The sequence below is a fragment of the Carcharodon carcharias genome (assembly GCF_017639515.1).
Source record: "Carcharodon carcharias isolate sCarCar2 chromosome 29 unlocalized genomic scaffold, sCarCar2.pri SUPER_29_unloc_12, whole genome shotgun sequence".
Lineage (NCBI taxonomy): Eukaryota > Metazoa > Chordata > Chondrichthyes > Lamniformes > Lamnidae > Carcharodon > Carcharodon carcharias.
The window spans coordinates 211,360-228,379 of record NW_024470657.1 but is presented as its reverse complement, the minus strand read 5'-3'; the positions used below and the strand labels follow the sequence as shown (position 1 = coordinate 228,379).

Here is a 17,020-nt window from a genome sequence, read left to right as displayed (position 1 = left end):
TCACTGGGGTACCGGTCCCACACACACTGACTCTCACTGGGGTACGGGTCCCTCACACACTGACTCTCACTGGGGTACGTGTCCCACACACACTGACTCTCACTGGGGTACGTGTCCCACACACACTGACTCTCACTGGGGTACGGGTCCCACACACACTGACTCTCACTGGGGTACGGGTCCCACACACACTGACTCTCACTGGGGTACGGGTCCCACACACACTGACTCTCACTGGGGTACGGGTCCCACACACTCTGACTCTCACTGGGGTACGGGTCCCACACACTCTGACTCTCACTGGGGTACGGGTACCACACACGCTGACTCTCACTGGGGTACGGGTACCACACACGCTGACTCTCACTGGGGTACGGGTACCACACACGCTGACTCTCACTGGGGTACGGGTACCACACACGCTGACTCTCACTGGGGTACGGGTACCACACACGCTGACTCTCACTGGGGTACGGGTACCACACACACACTGACTCTCACTGGGGTACGGGTCCCACACACGCTGACTCTCACTGGGGTACGGGTCCCACACACACTGACTCTCACTGGGGTATGGGTCCCACACACTGACTCTCACTGGGGTACGGGTCCCACACACACTGACTCTCACTGGGGTACGGGTCCCACACACACTGACTCTCACTGGGGTACGTGTCCCACACACACTGACTCTCACTGGGGTATGGGTCCCACACACACTGACTGTCACTGGGGTACGAGTCCCACACACACTGACTGTCACTGGGGTACGAGTCCCACACACCCTGACTCTCACCGGGATACAGCTGATTGATAAGGGCAATGAAATGTTTCCTGTCGAATCTAACTCGCTGACCTCACCCATGATACCCTGTTGCTATTGTCCGTTATGCTCTGCAGCTGTTGAATTCACTTGGTGAGGGATTAGCAATTGCCATATTCAAACTGCTTGCTAAATGTGCAGGAATGACCTCACGATCCCAGTTGTGGGAAATGTGCGTGTTTATGTTTCAGGTTGTGAGTGGTTTATTCCAGTGCTTTACCGCTTTTTAGCTTGCCTGGTGCAGATGAGAGATGAGTCTCCACAGAGACTCCTTTTTGAGCTTGTGAGAGTACCTGTGAGGGCCGGGAAGTGTAATGTGTGTTGGAGGGGGTTGCTGGGAGGGCTCTGTATGAGCGAGGCCCAAACACTTGCTGTGTCAGTTACCCTATTCCATACAGACATGCCCTGTGGCTACCCATTAGGGAGAGGAGGGGAGGGCTGTTGTTGGGATACACTCAGTTCTCTGTCTTTTTGTGAGCGCTTGCCTTATATATGGAAAGGGTTCCCCAGCCGGAGAAAGATTACATCAGGCAACAACAACTTGCATTTATGTAGCATTTTTAACCTCCCAAGCACTTCATGCAAGTGAGTATCAAAGAAAGTTTGCCACTGAGTTGTATAAGGAGATCTTGGGACCAGCTGTCCTAATGTTTGTTCACAGAGGCTTGAAGGAGGAGAGCGAGAGAGAGATAGAGAGATAGAGAGAGAGAGAGAGACAGAGACAGCCATGGGGAAAGGTTTGCAGAGGGAATTCCAGAGCTTAGGGCCCCAGCACCCGAAATAACGGAAATCAGGGATGCAGAAGATCCAGGGTTTAGGTCACTTTGTTGGACACTTTCCTGTTGGTAACTCAGTTGTCCTCTCTCTTTTGTTCTCCAGGTAGAACTGGAGGGACCTCTGACCTATTGCCAGGTGTACAGATAGGGAACATGCCAGGTACTGAACTCTACTCCAGCTTTCAGAGTAGAACGGGACCCTTCCTGGGATAATGATGAGTTGATGAAGGAAAGCATTGCATCGATGCAGAGCCTGGGGGCTAGGGAATAGCATTTTCTGCACTGCTGCTCGAGGGATTCTCTCATTCAGAGCTCTCCTCCATCGCTTGAGAATTTCAGTCTCTTGTTATTTCCTGTACAACCTGTTCAAGCTTTCGATTCTCTACCTCCGCAACGTAGAGTATAGTCCGACCATGAAACCATTGTGATTGTTGTAAAAACCCATCTGGGTCACTAATGTCCTTTAGAGACGGAAATCTGCTGTCCTTACCTGGTCTGGCCTGCATGTGACTCCAGACCCACAGCAATGTGGTTGACTCTTACCATAGAACCATAGAAAAGTTACAGCACAGAAGGAAGCCATTCCGCCCATCTTGTCCATGCCAGCCCGAGGACACCAAGGTTCCCTTTCTAATCCCACCTTCCTGCACCCGGCCAATAGCCTTGCAGCTTACAGCACTTAAGGTGCAGATCCAGGTACTTTTTAAAAGAGTTTAAAGTTTCTGCCTCTACTACCAACTTGGGCAGTGAATTCCAGACACCACTACCCTCTGTGTAAAAATGTTCTCCCTCATGTCCCCACTACACCTTCTCTGCCACTTATCTTGAATCTATGTCCCCTGGTTCTAGAATTCTCCACCAAGGGAAACAATTTTATCCTGTCCACTCTATCTATTCCCCTCATAATTTTGTACACCTCAATCAAGTCACCTCTCAGCCTTCTTTGTTCTAAGGAAAATAACCCCAACCTATCCAATCTCTCCTCGTTGCTGTACTTTTCTAACACTGGCAACATTCTTGTAAATCTCCTCTGCACTCTCTCCAGAGCTATAACATCCTTCCTGTAATGTGGTGACCAGAACTGCACATAATACTCCAGTTGTTGCCGCACCAGTATTTCATACAATTCCAACGTTATATCCTTATACTCTATACCTCTGCCAATGAAGGAGAACATTCCTTACCTCTGAGCAAGGACAATTAGGGATTCACAAAGCTCGCCAGCAATGCACACAACCCATGAACAGATAAAAAAAAAATATGATGGATGGTGAAGATATAGTCCGCTTACATCACGTATGGGGAAGATATAGTCTGCTTATATCACGTATGGGGAAGATATCGTCTGCTTATATCACGTATGGGGAAGATATAGTCTGCTTATATCACATATGGGGAAGATAAAGTCTGCTTATATCACGTATGGGGAAGATATAGTCTGCCTATATCACATATGGGGAAGATATAGTCTGCCTATATCACGTATGGGGAAGATATAGTCTGCCTATATCACGTATGGTGTAGATATATTCTGCCTATATCATGTATGAGGAAGATATAGTCTGCCTATATCACGTATGGGGAAGATATAGTCAGCTTATATCACGTATGGGGAAGATATAGTCTGCTTATATCATGTATGGGGAAGATATAGTCTGCTTATATCACATATGGGGAAGAGATAGTCTGCCTATATCACGTATGGGGAAGATATAGTCTGCCTATATCACGTATGGGGAAGATATAGTCTGCCTATATCACGTATGGGGAAGATATAGTCTGCCTATATCACGTATGGGGAAGATATAGTCTGCCTATATCACGTATGGGGAAGATATAGTCTGCCTATATCACGTATGGGGAAGATATAGTCTGCCTATATCACGTATGGGGAAGATATAGTCTGCCTATATCACGCATGGGGAAGATATAGTCTGCCTATATCACGCATGGGGAAGATATAGTCTGCCTATATCACGCATGGGGAAGATATATTCTGCCTATATCACGTATGGGGAAGATATATTCTGCCTATATCATGTATGGGGAAGATATAGTCTGCCTATATCACGTATGGGGAAGATATATTCTGCCTATATCATGTATGGGGAAGGTATAGTCTGCCTACATCATGTATGGGGAAGGTATAGTCTGCCTACATCATGTATGGGGAAGGTATAGTCTGCCTACATCATGTATGGGAAAGGTCTAGTCTGCCTACATCATGTATGGGGAAGGTATAGTCTGCCTACATCATGTATGGGGAAGGTATAGTCTGCCTACATCATGTATGGGGAAGATATAGTCTGCCTACATCATGTATGGGGAAGATATAGTCTGCCTACGTCATGTATGGGGAAGATATAGTCTGTCTATATCATGTATGGGGAAGATATAGTCTGCCTATATCATGTATGGGGAAGATATAGTCAGCTTTTATCATGTATGGTGAAGATGTTGTCTGCCTATATCATGTATGGGGAAGATGTTGTCTGCCTATATCATGTATCCTAAGGATATAGTCTGCCTGTATCATGTATGGGGAAGATATAATCTGCCTATATCACCTATGGGGAAGATATAATCTGCTTATATAATGTATGGGGAAGATGTAGACTGCCTTTATCACGTATGGGGAAGCTATAGTCTGCCTTTATCACGTATGGGGAAGATATAGTCTGCCTTTATCATGTATGGTGAAGATATAGACTGCCTATATCATGTATGGTTAAGATATACTTTGCCTATATCATGTATGGGGAAGATGTACTTTGCCTATATCATGTATGTGGAATATATAGTCTGCTTATGTCATGTACGGGAAAGATGTACTCTGCCACTGTCATGTATGATGAATATATAGTCTGCTTATATCATGTATGCTAAAGATATAGTCTGATAATATCATGCATGGGGACGATATAGTCTGTCTAGATTATGTATCGTGAAGTTAATATCTGCCTATATCATATATGGGGAGGATGTAGTCTGCCTATATCATGTATCCTAAAGGTATAGTCTGCCTATATCATGTATGGGAAGGTTTAGTCTGCCTATATCATGTATGGGGAAGATATAGTCAGCCTATATGATGTATGGTGTAGATATAGTCTGCCTATACCATGTAACGGGAAGGTATAGTCTGCCTATATCATGTATGGTGAAGATATAATCTGCCTATATCATGTTTGAGGAAGATATAGTCTGCCTATATCATGTATGAGGAAGACATAGTCTGCCTATATCACGTACGGGGAAGATATAGACTGCCTATATCACTTACGGGGAAGATATATCCTGCCTATATCATGTATGGTGTAGATATAATCTGCCTATATCATGTATGGTGTAGATATAATCTGCCTATATCATGTATGGTGTAGATATAATCTGCCTATATCATGTATGGGGAAGATATAGTCTGCCTATATCATGTATGGGGAAGATATAGTCTGCCTATATCATGTATGGGGAAGATATAGTCTGCCTATATCATGTATGGGGAAGATATAGTCTGCCTATATCATGTATGGGGAAGATATAGTCTGCCTATATCATGTATGGGGAAGATATAGTCTGCCTATATCATGTATGGGGAAGATATAGTCTGCCTATATCACGTATAGGGAAGATATAGTCTGCCTATATCATGTATGGGCAAGGTATAGTCTGCCTATACCATGTAATGTGAAGATATAGTCTGCCTATACCATGTAATGTGAAGATATAGTCTGCCTATACCATGTAATGTGAAGATATAGTCTGCCTATATCATGTAATGTGAAGATATAGTCTGCTTTTATCATGTATAGTGTAGATATAGACTGCCTATATCATGTAATGTGAAGATATAGACTGCCTATATCATGTATGGGGAAGACAAAGTCTGCCTATATCACGTATGGGGAAGATATGGTCTGCCTTTATCAAGTATGGCGATGTTATAATCTGCTTTTATCATGTATGGGGAAGATATAGTCTACCTATATCATGTGTGGATATTGTCTGCCTATATCAGATATGGTTTAGCTATATTCTGCCAATATCATGTATGTTGTAGATATAATCTGCCTATATCATGTATGGGTAAGTTATAGTCTGCCATCATGTATGGGGAAGACATATATTGCCTATATCATGTATGGTGAAGATATAGACTGCCTATATCATTTATTGTGAAGATATAGACTGCCTATATCATTTATTGTGAATATATATTCTGTCTATATTAAGTATGGTGAAGATATAGTCGGCCTATATCATGTATGGTGAAGATATAGTCTGCCTATATCATGTATGGTGAATATATAATCTGCCTATATCATATATGGGGAAGATATAGTCTGCCTATATCATATATGGGGAAGATATAGTCTGCCTATATCAGATATGGTGTAGATATAGTCTGCCTATATCAGATATGGTGTAGATATAGTCTGCCTATATCAGATATGGTGTAGATATAGTCTGCCTATATCAGATATAGTGTAGATATAGTCTGCCTATATCAGATATGGTGTAGATATAGTCTGCCTACATCATGTATGGTGTAGATATAGTCTGCCTACATCATGTATGGTGTAGATATAGTCTGCCTACATCATGTATGGGGAAGATATAGTCTGCCTATATCATGTATGGGGAAGATATAGTCTGACAATATCGTGCATGGGGCAATATAGTCTGTCTAGATCATGTATCATTTAGATATAGTCTGCTTATATAATGTATGGGGCTGATATAGTCTGCTTATGTCATGTATGGTGAAGATATAATTTGCCTATGTCACGCATGGGACGATATAGTCTGCTTATATCATGTATGCTAAAGATATAGTCTGATAATATCATACATGGGGAAGATAATGGCTGCCTATCTCATGTATGTGTAAGATGTAGTCTGCCTATATCATGTATGGGGACGATGTAGTTTGCCTATATCATGTATGGGGAAGATGTTATCTGCCTATATCATGTATGGGGAAGATGTTATCTGCCTATATCATGTATGGGGAAGATGTTATCTGCCTATATCATGTATGGGGAAGATGTTATCTGCCTATATCATGTATGGGAAAGATATAGTCTGCCTATATCATGTATGGGGAAGATGTTGTCTGCCTTTATCATGTATGGGCAAGGTATAGTCTGCCTATATCATGTAATGTGAAGATATAGTCTGCCTATATCATGTAATGTGAAGATATAGTCTGCCTATATCATGTAATGTGAAGATATAGTCTGCCTATATCATGTAATGTGAAGATATAGTCTGCCTATATCACGTAATGTGAAGATATAGTCTGCCTATATCACGTAATGTGAAGATATAGTCTGCCTATATCACGTAATGTGAAGATATAGTCTGCCTATATCACGTAATGTGAAGATATAGTCTGCCTATATCACGTAATGTGAAGATATAGTCTGCCTATATCACGTAATGTGAAGATATAGTCTGCCTATATCACGTAATGTGAAGATATAGTCTGCCTCTATCACGTAATGTGAAGATATAGTCTGCCTCTATCACGTAATGTGAAGATATAGTCTGCCTCTATCACGTAATGTGAAGATATAGTCTGCCTCTATCACGTAATGTGAAGATATAGTCTGCCTATATCACGTAATGTGAAGATATAGTCTGCCTCTATCACGTAATGTGAAGATATAGTCTGCCTCTATCACGTAATGTGAAGATATAGTCTGCCTCTATCACGTAATGTGAAGATATAGTCTGCCTCTATCACGTAATGTGAAGATATAGTCTGCCTCTATCACGTAATGTGAAGATATAGTCTGCCTCTATCACGTAATGTGAAGATATAGTCTGCCTCTATCACGTAATGTGAAGATATAGTCTGCCTCTATCACGTAATGTGAAGATATAGTCTGCCTCTATCACGTAATGTGAAGATATAGTCTGCCTCTATCACGTAATGTGAAGATATAGTCTGCCTCTATCACGTAATGTGAAGATATAGTCTGCCTCTATCACGTAATGTGAAGATATAGTCTGCCTCTATCACGTAATGTGAAGATATAGTCTGCCTCTATCACGTAATGTGAAGATATAGTCTGCCTCTATCACGTAATGTGAAGATATAGTCTGCCTCTATCACGTAATGTGAAGATATAGTCTGCCTCTATCACGTAATGTGAAGATATAGTCTGCCTCTATCACGTAATGTGAAGATATAGTCTGCCTCTATCACGTAATGTGAAGATATAGTCTGCCTCTATCACGTAATGTGAAGATATAGTCTGCCTCTATCACGTAATGTGAAGATATAGTCTGCCTCTATCACGTAATGTGAAGATATAGTCTGCCTCTATCACGTAATGTGAAGATATAGTCTGCCTCTATCACGTAATGTGAAGATATAGTCTGCCTCTATCACGTAATGTGAAGATATAGTCTGCCTCTATCACGTAATGTGAAGATATAGTCTGCCTCTATCACGTAATGTGAAGATATAGTCTGCCTCTATCACGTAATGTGAAGATATAGTCTGCCTCTATCACGTAATGTGAAGATATAGTCTGCCTCTATCACGTAATGTGAAGATATAGTCTGCCTCTATCACGTAATGTGAAGATATAGTCTGCCTCTATCACGTAATGTGAAGATATAGTCTGCCTCTATCACGTAATGTGAAGATATAGTCTGCCTCTATCACGTAATGTGAAGATATAGTCTGCCTCTATCACGTAATGTGAAGATATAGTCTGCCTCTATCACGTAATGTGAAGATATAGTCTGCCTCTATCACGTAATGTGAAGATATAGTCTGCCTCTATCACGTAATGTGAAGATATAGTCTGCCTCTATCACGTAATGTGAAGATATAGTCTGCCTCCATCACGTAATGTGAAGATATAGTCTGCCTCCATCACGTAATGTGAAGATATAGTCTGCCTCCATCACGTATGGGGTAGATATAGTCTGCCTCCATCACGTATGGGGCAGATATAATCTGCCTATATCGTGCATGGGGCAGATATAGTCTGCCTATATCGTGCATGGGGCAGATATAGTCTGTCTAGATCATGTATCGTTTAGATATAGTCTGCTTATATAATGTATGGGGAAGATGTGGACTGCCTATATCATGTATGGGAAAGATATAGTCTGCCTATATCATGTATCCTAAAGATATAGTTACCAATATCATGTATGGCGAAGATATAGTCTGCCCATATCATGTATGGCGAAGATATAGTCTGCCCATATCATGTATGGCGAAGATATAGTCTGCCCATATCATGTATGGCGAAGATATAGTCTGCCCATATCATGTATGGCGAAGATATAGTCTGCCCATATCATGTATGGCGAAGATATAGTCTGCCCATATCATGTATGGCGAAGATATAGTCTGCCCATATCATGTATGGGGAAGATATAGTCTGCCCATATCATGTATGGGGAAGATATAGTCTGCCCATATCATGTATGGGGAAGATATAGTCTGCCCATATCATGTATGGGGAAGATATAGTCTGCCCATATCATGTATGTGGAAGATATAGTCTGCCCATATCATGTATGGGGAAGATATAGTCTGCCCATATCATGTATGGGGAAGATATAGTCTGCCCATATCATGTATGGGGAAGATATAGTCTGCCCATATCATGTATGGGGAAGATATAGTCTGCCCATATCATGTATGGGGAAGATATAGTCTGCCTATATCATGTCTGGTGTAGATATACTCTGCCTATATCTCTTATGGGGAAGATATGGTCTACCTATATCATGTATGGGGCAGATAATATCTGCCTATATCATGTATGGGGAAGGTATAGGCTGTCTATATCATGCATGGTGAAGGTATACTTTGCCTATATCATGTATGGGGAGGATATAGTCTGCTTATGTCATGTATGGTGCAGATATAATCTGCCTATTAGTCATGTATGGTGAAGTTATAGACTGCTTATATCATGTATGCTAAAGCTATAATCTGATAATATCATGCATGGGGATGATATAGTTTGTCTAGATTATGTATCCTGTTGATATAGTCTGCTTATATCATGTATGGGGAAGATAATATCTGCCAATGTCATGTATGGGGAAGATAATATCTGCCAATATCATGTATGGGGATGATATTATCAGCCTATATCATGTATGGTGAAGATATAGACTGCCTATATCATGTATGGTGAAGATATAGACTGCCTATATCATGTATGGACAAGATATAGTCTGCCTATATCATGTATGGGGAAGATATAGTCTGCCTATATCATGTATGGTGAAGATATAGACTGCCTATATCATGTATGGACAAGATATAGTCTGCCTATATCATGTATGGGGAAGATATAGTCTGCCTATATCATGTATGGGGAAGATATAGTCTGCCTATATCATGTATGGGGAAGATATAGTCTGCCTATATCATGTATGGGGAAGATATAGTCTGCCTATATCATGTATGGGGAAGATATAGTCTACCTATATCATGTATGGGGAAGATATAGTCTGCCTATATCATGTATGGGGAAGATATAGTCTGCCTATATCATCAATGGGGAAAATGTATTCTGCCTATATCATGTATGGGGAAAATGTAGTCTGCCTATATCATGTATGGGGAAGATATAGTCTGCCTATATCATGTATGGTGAAGATATAGACTTCCTATATCATTTATGGTGAAGATATAAACTGCCTATATCATGCATGGTGAAGATATAGACTGCCAATATCATGTATGGTGAAGATATATTCCGTTTATTCATGTTTGGTGAAGATATAGTCTGCTTATATCATGTAGGGTGAAGATATATTATGTTTATTCATGTTTGGTGAAGATATAGTCTGCTTATATCATGTAGGGTGAAGTTATAGCCTGCTTATATCATATATGGGTAAGATATAGTCTGCCTATATCATGTGTGGGGAAGATATAGACTGCCTATATTATGTGTGGGGAAGATATAGACTGCCTATATCATGTACGGTGAAGATATAGACATCCTATATCATGTATAGTGAAGATAGAGACTGCCTGTATCATGTATGGTGAAGATATATTCTGTTTATTCATGTTTGGTGAAGATATAGTCTGCTTATATCATGTAGGGTAAAGTTATAGTCTACTTATATCGTATATGGGTTAGATATAGTCTGCCTATATCATGTATGGTGAAGATATAGTCTGCCTATATCATGTATGGGGAAGATATAGTCTGCCTATATCATGTCTGGTGTAGATATACTCTGCCTATATCTCTTATGGGAAGATATGGTCTACCTATATCATGTATGGGGCAGATAATATCTGCCTATATCATGTATGGGGAAGGTATAGGCTGTCTATATCATGCATGGTGAAGGTATACTTTGCCTATATCATGTATGGGGAGGATATAGTCTGCTTATATCATGTATGGTGCAGATATAATCTGCCTATTAGTCATGTATGGTGAAGTTATAGACTGCTTATATCATGTATGCTAAAGCTATAATCTGATAATATCATGCATGGGGATGATATAGTTTGTCTAGATTATGTATCCTGTTGATATAGTCTGCTTATATCATGTATGGGGAAGATAATATCTGCCAATGTCATGTATGGGGAAGATAATATCTGCCAATATCATGTATGGGGATGATATTATCAGCCTATATCATGTATGGTGAAGATATAGACTGCCTATATCATGTATGGTGAAGATATAGACTGCCTATATCATGTATGGACAAGATATAGTCTGCCTATATCATGTATGGGGAAGATATAGTCTGCCTATATCATGTATGGTGAAGATATAGACTGCCTATATCATGTATGGACAAGATATAGTCTGCCTATATCATGTATGGGGAAGATATAGTCTGCCTATATCATGTATGGGGAAGATATAGTCTGCCTATATCATGTATGGGGAAGATATAGTCTGCCTATATCATGTATGGGGAAGATATAGTCTGCCTATATCATGTATGGGGAAGATATGGTCTGCCTATATCATGTATGGGGAAGATATAGTCTGCCTATATCATGTATGGGGAAGATATAGTCTGCCTATATCATCAATGGGGAAAATGTATTCTGCCTATATCATGTATGGGGAAAATGTAGTCTGCCTATATCATGTATGGGGAAGATATAGTCTGCCTATATCATGTATGGTGAAGATATAGACTTCCTATATCATTTATGGTGAAGATATAAACTGCCTATATCATGCATGGTGAAGATATAGACTGCCAATATCATGTATGGTGAAGATATATTCCGTTTATTCATGTTTGGTGAAGATATAGTCTGCTTATATCATGTAGGGTGAAGATATATTATGTTTATTCATGTTTGGTGAAGATATAGTCTGCTTATATCATGTAGGGTGAAGTTATAGCCTGCTTATATCATATATGGGTAAGATATAGTCTGCCTATATCATGTGTGGGGAAGATATAGACTGCCTATATTATGTGTGGGGAAGATATAGACTGCCTATATCATGTACGGTGAAGATATAGACATCCTATATCATGTATAGTGAAGATAGAGACTGCCTGTATCATGTATGGTGAAGATATATTCTGTTTATTCATGTTTGGTGAAGATATAGTCTGCTTATATCATGTAGGGTAAAGTTATAGTCTACTTATATCGTATATGGGTTAGATATAGTCTGCCTATATCATGTATGGTGAAGATATAGTCTGCCTATATCATGTATGGTGAAGATATAGTATGACTATATCATGTGTGGGGAAGATATAGACTGCCTATAACATGTATGGTGAAGGTATAGACTTCCTATATCATGTATGGTGAAGATATAGACTGCCTATATCATGTATGGTGAAGATATATTCTGTTTATTCATGTTTGGTGAAGATATAGTCTGCTTATATCATATATGGGTAAGATGTAGTCTGCCTATATCATGTATGGGCAAGATATAGTCTGCCTATATCATGTATGGGCAAGATATAGTCTGCCTATATCATGTATGGAGAAGATATAGTCTGCCTATATCACATATGAGGAAGTAATATTCTGCCTATACCTCGTATGGGGAAGATAAAGTCTGCCTATATCGCGTATGGGGAAGATAGAGTCTGCCTATATTGCGTATGGGGAAGGTATATTCTGCCTAGATCATGTATGGGGATTATATATTCTGCCTATATCGCATATGGGGGTGATATATTCTGTCTATATTGCGTATGAGGAAGATTTAGTCTGCCTATGTCATGTATGGGGAAGATATTGTCTGCCTATGTCACGTATGGGGAAGATATAGTCTGCCTATGTCACGTATGGGGAAGATATAGTCTGCCTATGTCACGTATGGGGAAGATATAGTCTGCCTATGTCACGTATGGGGAAGATATAGTCTGCCTATGTCACGTATGGGGAAGATATAGTCTGCCTATGTCACGTATGGGGAAGATATAGTCTGCCTATGTCACGTATGGGGAAGATATAGTCTGCCTATGTCACGTATGGGGAAGATATAGTCTGCCTATGTCACGTATGGGGAAGATATAGTCTGCCTATGTCACGTATGGGGAAGATATAGTCTGCCTATGTCACGTATGGGGAAGATATAGTCTGCCTATGTCACGTATGGGGAAGATATAGTCTGCCTATGTCACGTATGGGGAAGATATAGTCTGCCTATGTCACGTATGGGGAAGATATAGTCTGCCTATATTGCGTATGGGGAAGAAATATTCTGCTTATATCGCGTATGGGGAAGATATATTCTGCCTATATCGTGTATGGGGAAGATATGTTCTGCCTATATCGCGTATGATGAAGATATGTTCTGCCTATATCGCGTATGATGAAGATATGTTCTGCCTATATCGCGTATGATGAAGATATGTTCTGCCTATATCGCGTATGATGAAGATATGTTCTGCCTATATCGCGTATGATGAAGATATGTTCTGCCTATATCGCGTATGATGAAGATATGTTCTGCCTATATCGCGTATGATGAAGATATGTTCTGCCTATATCGCGTATGAGGAAGATATAGTCTGCCCATATGTATGGGGAAGATATAGTCTGCCCATATTTTGTATGGGGAAGATATAGTCTGCCCATATTTTGTATGGGGAAGATATAGTCTGCCCATATCATGTATGGGGAAGATATAGTCTGCCCATATCATGTATGGGGAAGATAATATCTGCCTATATCATGTATGGGGAAGGTATAGGCTGTCTATATCATGCATGGTGAAGGTATACTTTGCCTATATCATGTATGGGGAGGATATAGTCTGCTTATGTCATGTATGGTGCAGATATAATCTGCCTATTAGTCATGTATGGTGAAGTTATAGACTGCTTATATCATGTTTGCTAAAGCTATAATCTGATAATATCATGCATGGGGTTGATATAGTTTGTCTAGATTATGTATCCTGTTGATATAGTCTGCTTATATCATGTATGGGGAAGATAATATCTGCCAATATCATGTATGGGGAAGATAATATCTGCCAATATCATGTATGGGGAAGATAATATTTGCCAATATCATGTATGGGGATGATATTATCTGCCTATATCATGTATGGGGATGATATTATCTGCCTATATCATGTATGGTGAAGATATAGACTGCCTATATCATGTATGGGGAAGATAGAGTCTGCCTATATCATGTATCCTAAAGATATAGTTACCAATATCATGTATGGGGAAGATATAGTCTGCCCATATTATGTATGGGGAAGATATAGTCTGCCCATATCATGTATGGGGAAGATATAGTCTGCCCATATCATGTATGGGGAAGATATAGTCTGCCCATTTCATGTATGGGGAAGATATAGTCTGCCCATATCATGTCTGGTGTAGATATACTCTGCCTATATCACGTATGGGAAAGTTATAGTCTGCCTATATCTCTTATGGGGAAGATATGGTCCACCTATATCATGTATGGGGCAGATAATATCTGCCTATATCATGTATGGGGAAGGTATAGGCTGTCTATATCATGCATGGTGAAGGTATACTTTGCCTATATCATGTATGGGGAGGATATAGTCTGCTTATGTCATGTATGGTGCAGATATAATCTGCCTATTAGTCATGTATGGTGAAGTTATAGACTGCTTATATCATGTATGCTAAAGCTATAATCTGATAATATCATGCATGGGGATGATATAGTTTGTCTAGATTATGTATCCTGTTGATATAGTCTGCTTATATCATGTATGGGGAAGATAATATCTGCCAATGTTATGTATGGGGAAGATAATATCTGCCAATATCATGTATGGGGATGATATTATCTGCCTATATCATGTATAGTGAAGATATAGACTGCCTATATCATGTATGGGGAAGATATAGTCTGCCTATATCATGTATGGACAAGATATAGTCTGCCTATATCATGTATGGACAAGATATAGTCTGCCTATATCATGTATGGACAAGATATAGTCTGCCTATATCATGTATGGACAAGATATAGTCTGCCTATATCATGTATGGACAAGATATAGTCTGCCTATATCATGTATGGACAAGATATAGTCTGCCTATATCATGTATGGGGAAGATATAGTCTGCCTATATCATGTATGGGGAAGATATAGTCTGCCTATATCATCAATGGGGAAAATGTATTCTGCCTATATCATGTATGGGGAAAATGTAGTCTGCCTATATCATGTATGGGGAAGATATAGTCTGCCTATATCATGTATGGTGAAGATATAGACTTCCTATATCATTTATGGTGAAGATATAAACTGCCTATATCATGCATGGTGAAGATATAGACTGCCAATATCATGTATGGTGAAGATATATTCCGTTTATTCATGTTTGGTGAAGATATAGTCTGCTTATATCATGTAGGGTGAAGATATATTATGTTTATTCATGTTTGGTGAAGATATAGTCTGCTTATATCATGTAGGGTGAAGTTATAGCCTGCTTATATCATATATGGGTAAGATATAGTCTGCCTATATCATGTATAGTGAAGATAGAGACTGCCTATATCATGTATGGTGAAGATATATTCTGTTAATTCATGTTTGGTGAAGATATAGTCTGCTTATATCATGTAGGGTAAAGTTATAGTCTACTTATATCATATATGGGTTAGATATAGTCTGCCTATGTCATGTATGGTGAAGATATAGTCTGCCTATATCATGTATGGTGAAGATATAGTCTGCCTATATCATGTATGGTGAAGATATAGTATGACTATATCATGTGTGGGGAAGATATAGACTGCCTATATCATGTATGGTGACGGTATAGACTTCCTATATCATGCATGGTGAAGATATAGACTGCCTATATCATGTATGGTGAAGATATATTCTGTTTATTCATGTTTGGTGAAGATATAGTCTGCTTATATCATATATGGGTAAGATGTAGTCTGCCTATATCATGTATGGGCAAGATATAGTCTGCCTATATCATGTATGAGGAAGTAATATTCTGCCTATATCACGTATGGGGAAGATAGAGTCTGCCTATATCGCGTATGGGTAAGATAGAGTCTGCCTATATTGCGTATGGGGAAGATATATTCTGCCTATACCACGTATGGGGATTATATATTCTGCCTATATCGCATATGGGGGTGATATATTCTGTCTATATTGCGTATGAGGAAGATTTAGTCTGCCTATGTCATGTATGGGGAAGATATAGTCTGCCTATGTCACGTATGGGGAAGATATAGTCTGCCTATGTCACGTATGGGGAAGATATAGTCTGCCTATGTCACGTATGGGGAAGATATAGTCTGCCTATGTCACGTATGGGGAAGATATAGTCTGCCTATGTCACGTATGGGGAAGATATAGTCTGCCTATGTCACGTATGGGGAAGATATAGTCTGCCTATGTCACGTATGGGGAAGATATAGTCTGCCTATGTCACGTATGGGGAAGATATAGTCTGCCTATGTCACGTATGGGGAAGATATAGTCTGCCTATGTCACGTATGGGGAAGATATAGTCTGCCTATGTCACGTATGGGGAAGATATAGTCTGCCTATGTCACGTATGTGGAAGATATAGTCTGCTTATATCGCGTATGGGGAAGATATAGTCTGCCTATATCGTGTATGGGGAAGATATATTCTGCCTATATCGTGTATGGGGAAGATATGTTCTGCCTATATTGCGTATGATGAAGATATGTTCTGCCTATATCGCGTATGATGAAGATATGTTCTGCCTATATCGCGTATGATGAAGATATGTTCTGCCTATATCGCGTATGATGAAGATATGTTCTGCCTATATCGCGTATGATGAAGATATGTTCTGCCTATATCGCGTATGATGAAGATATGTTCTGCCTATATCGCGTATGATGAAGATATGTTCTGCCTATATCGCGTATGATGAAGATATGTTCTGCCTATATCGCGTATGAGGA

The 17,020-nt window shown here is 39.9% G+C and overlaps 1 protein-coding gene across 3 annotated transcripts in view; it reads left to right on the top strand.

Moving 5' to 3' along the window:
• The window catches only part of lsr (lipolysis stimulated lipoprotein receptor), a 200,819-nt gene that overhangs the window by 45,523 nt on the left and 138,276 nt on the right, over positions 1-17,020 (top strand). Inside the window, exon 4 of one of the 3 annotated variants that reach the window (XM_041181125.1) lies at positions 1,703-1,759. The exons of the other annotated variants lie outside the window; for them this stretch is intronic. Within the exon in view, the coding sequence (XP_041037059.1) occupies positions 1,703-1,759 (57 nt within the window). The remainder of the gene's footprint in view (positions 1-1,702; positions 1,760-17,020) is intronic. 3 annotated transcript variants of the gene reach the window in all.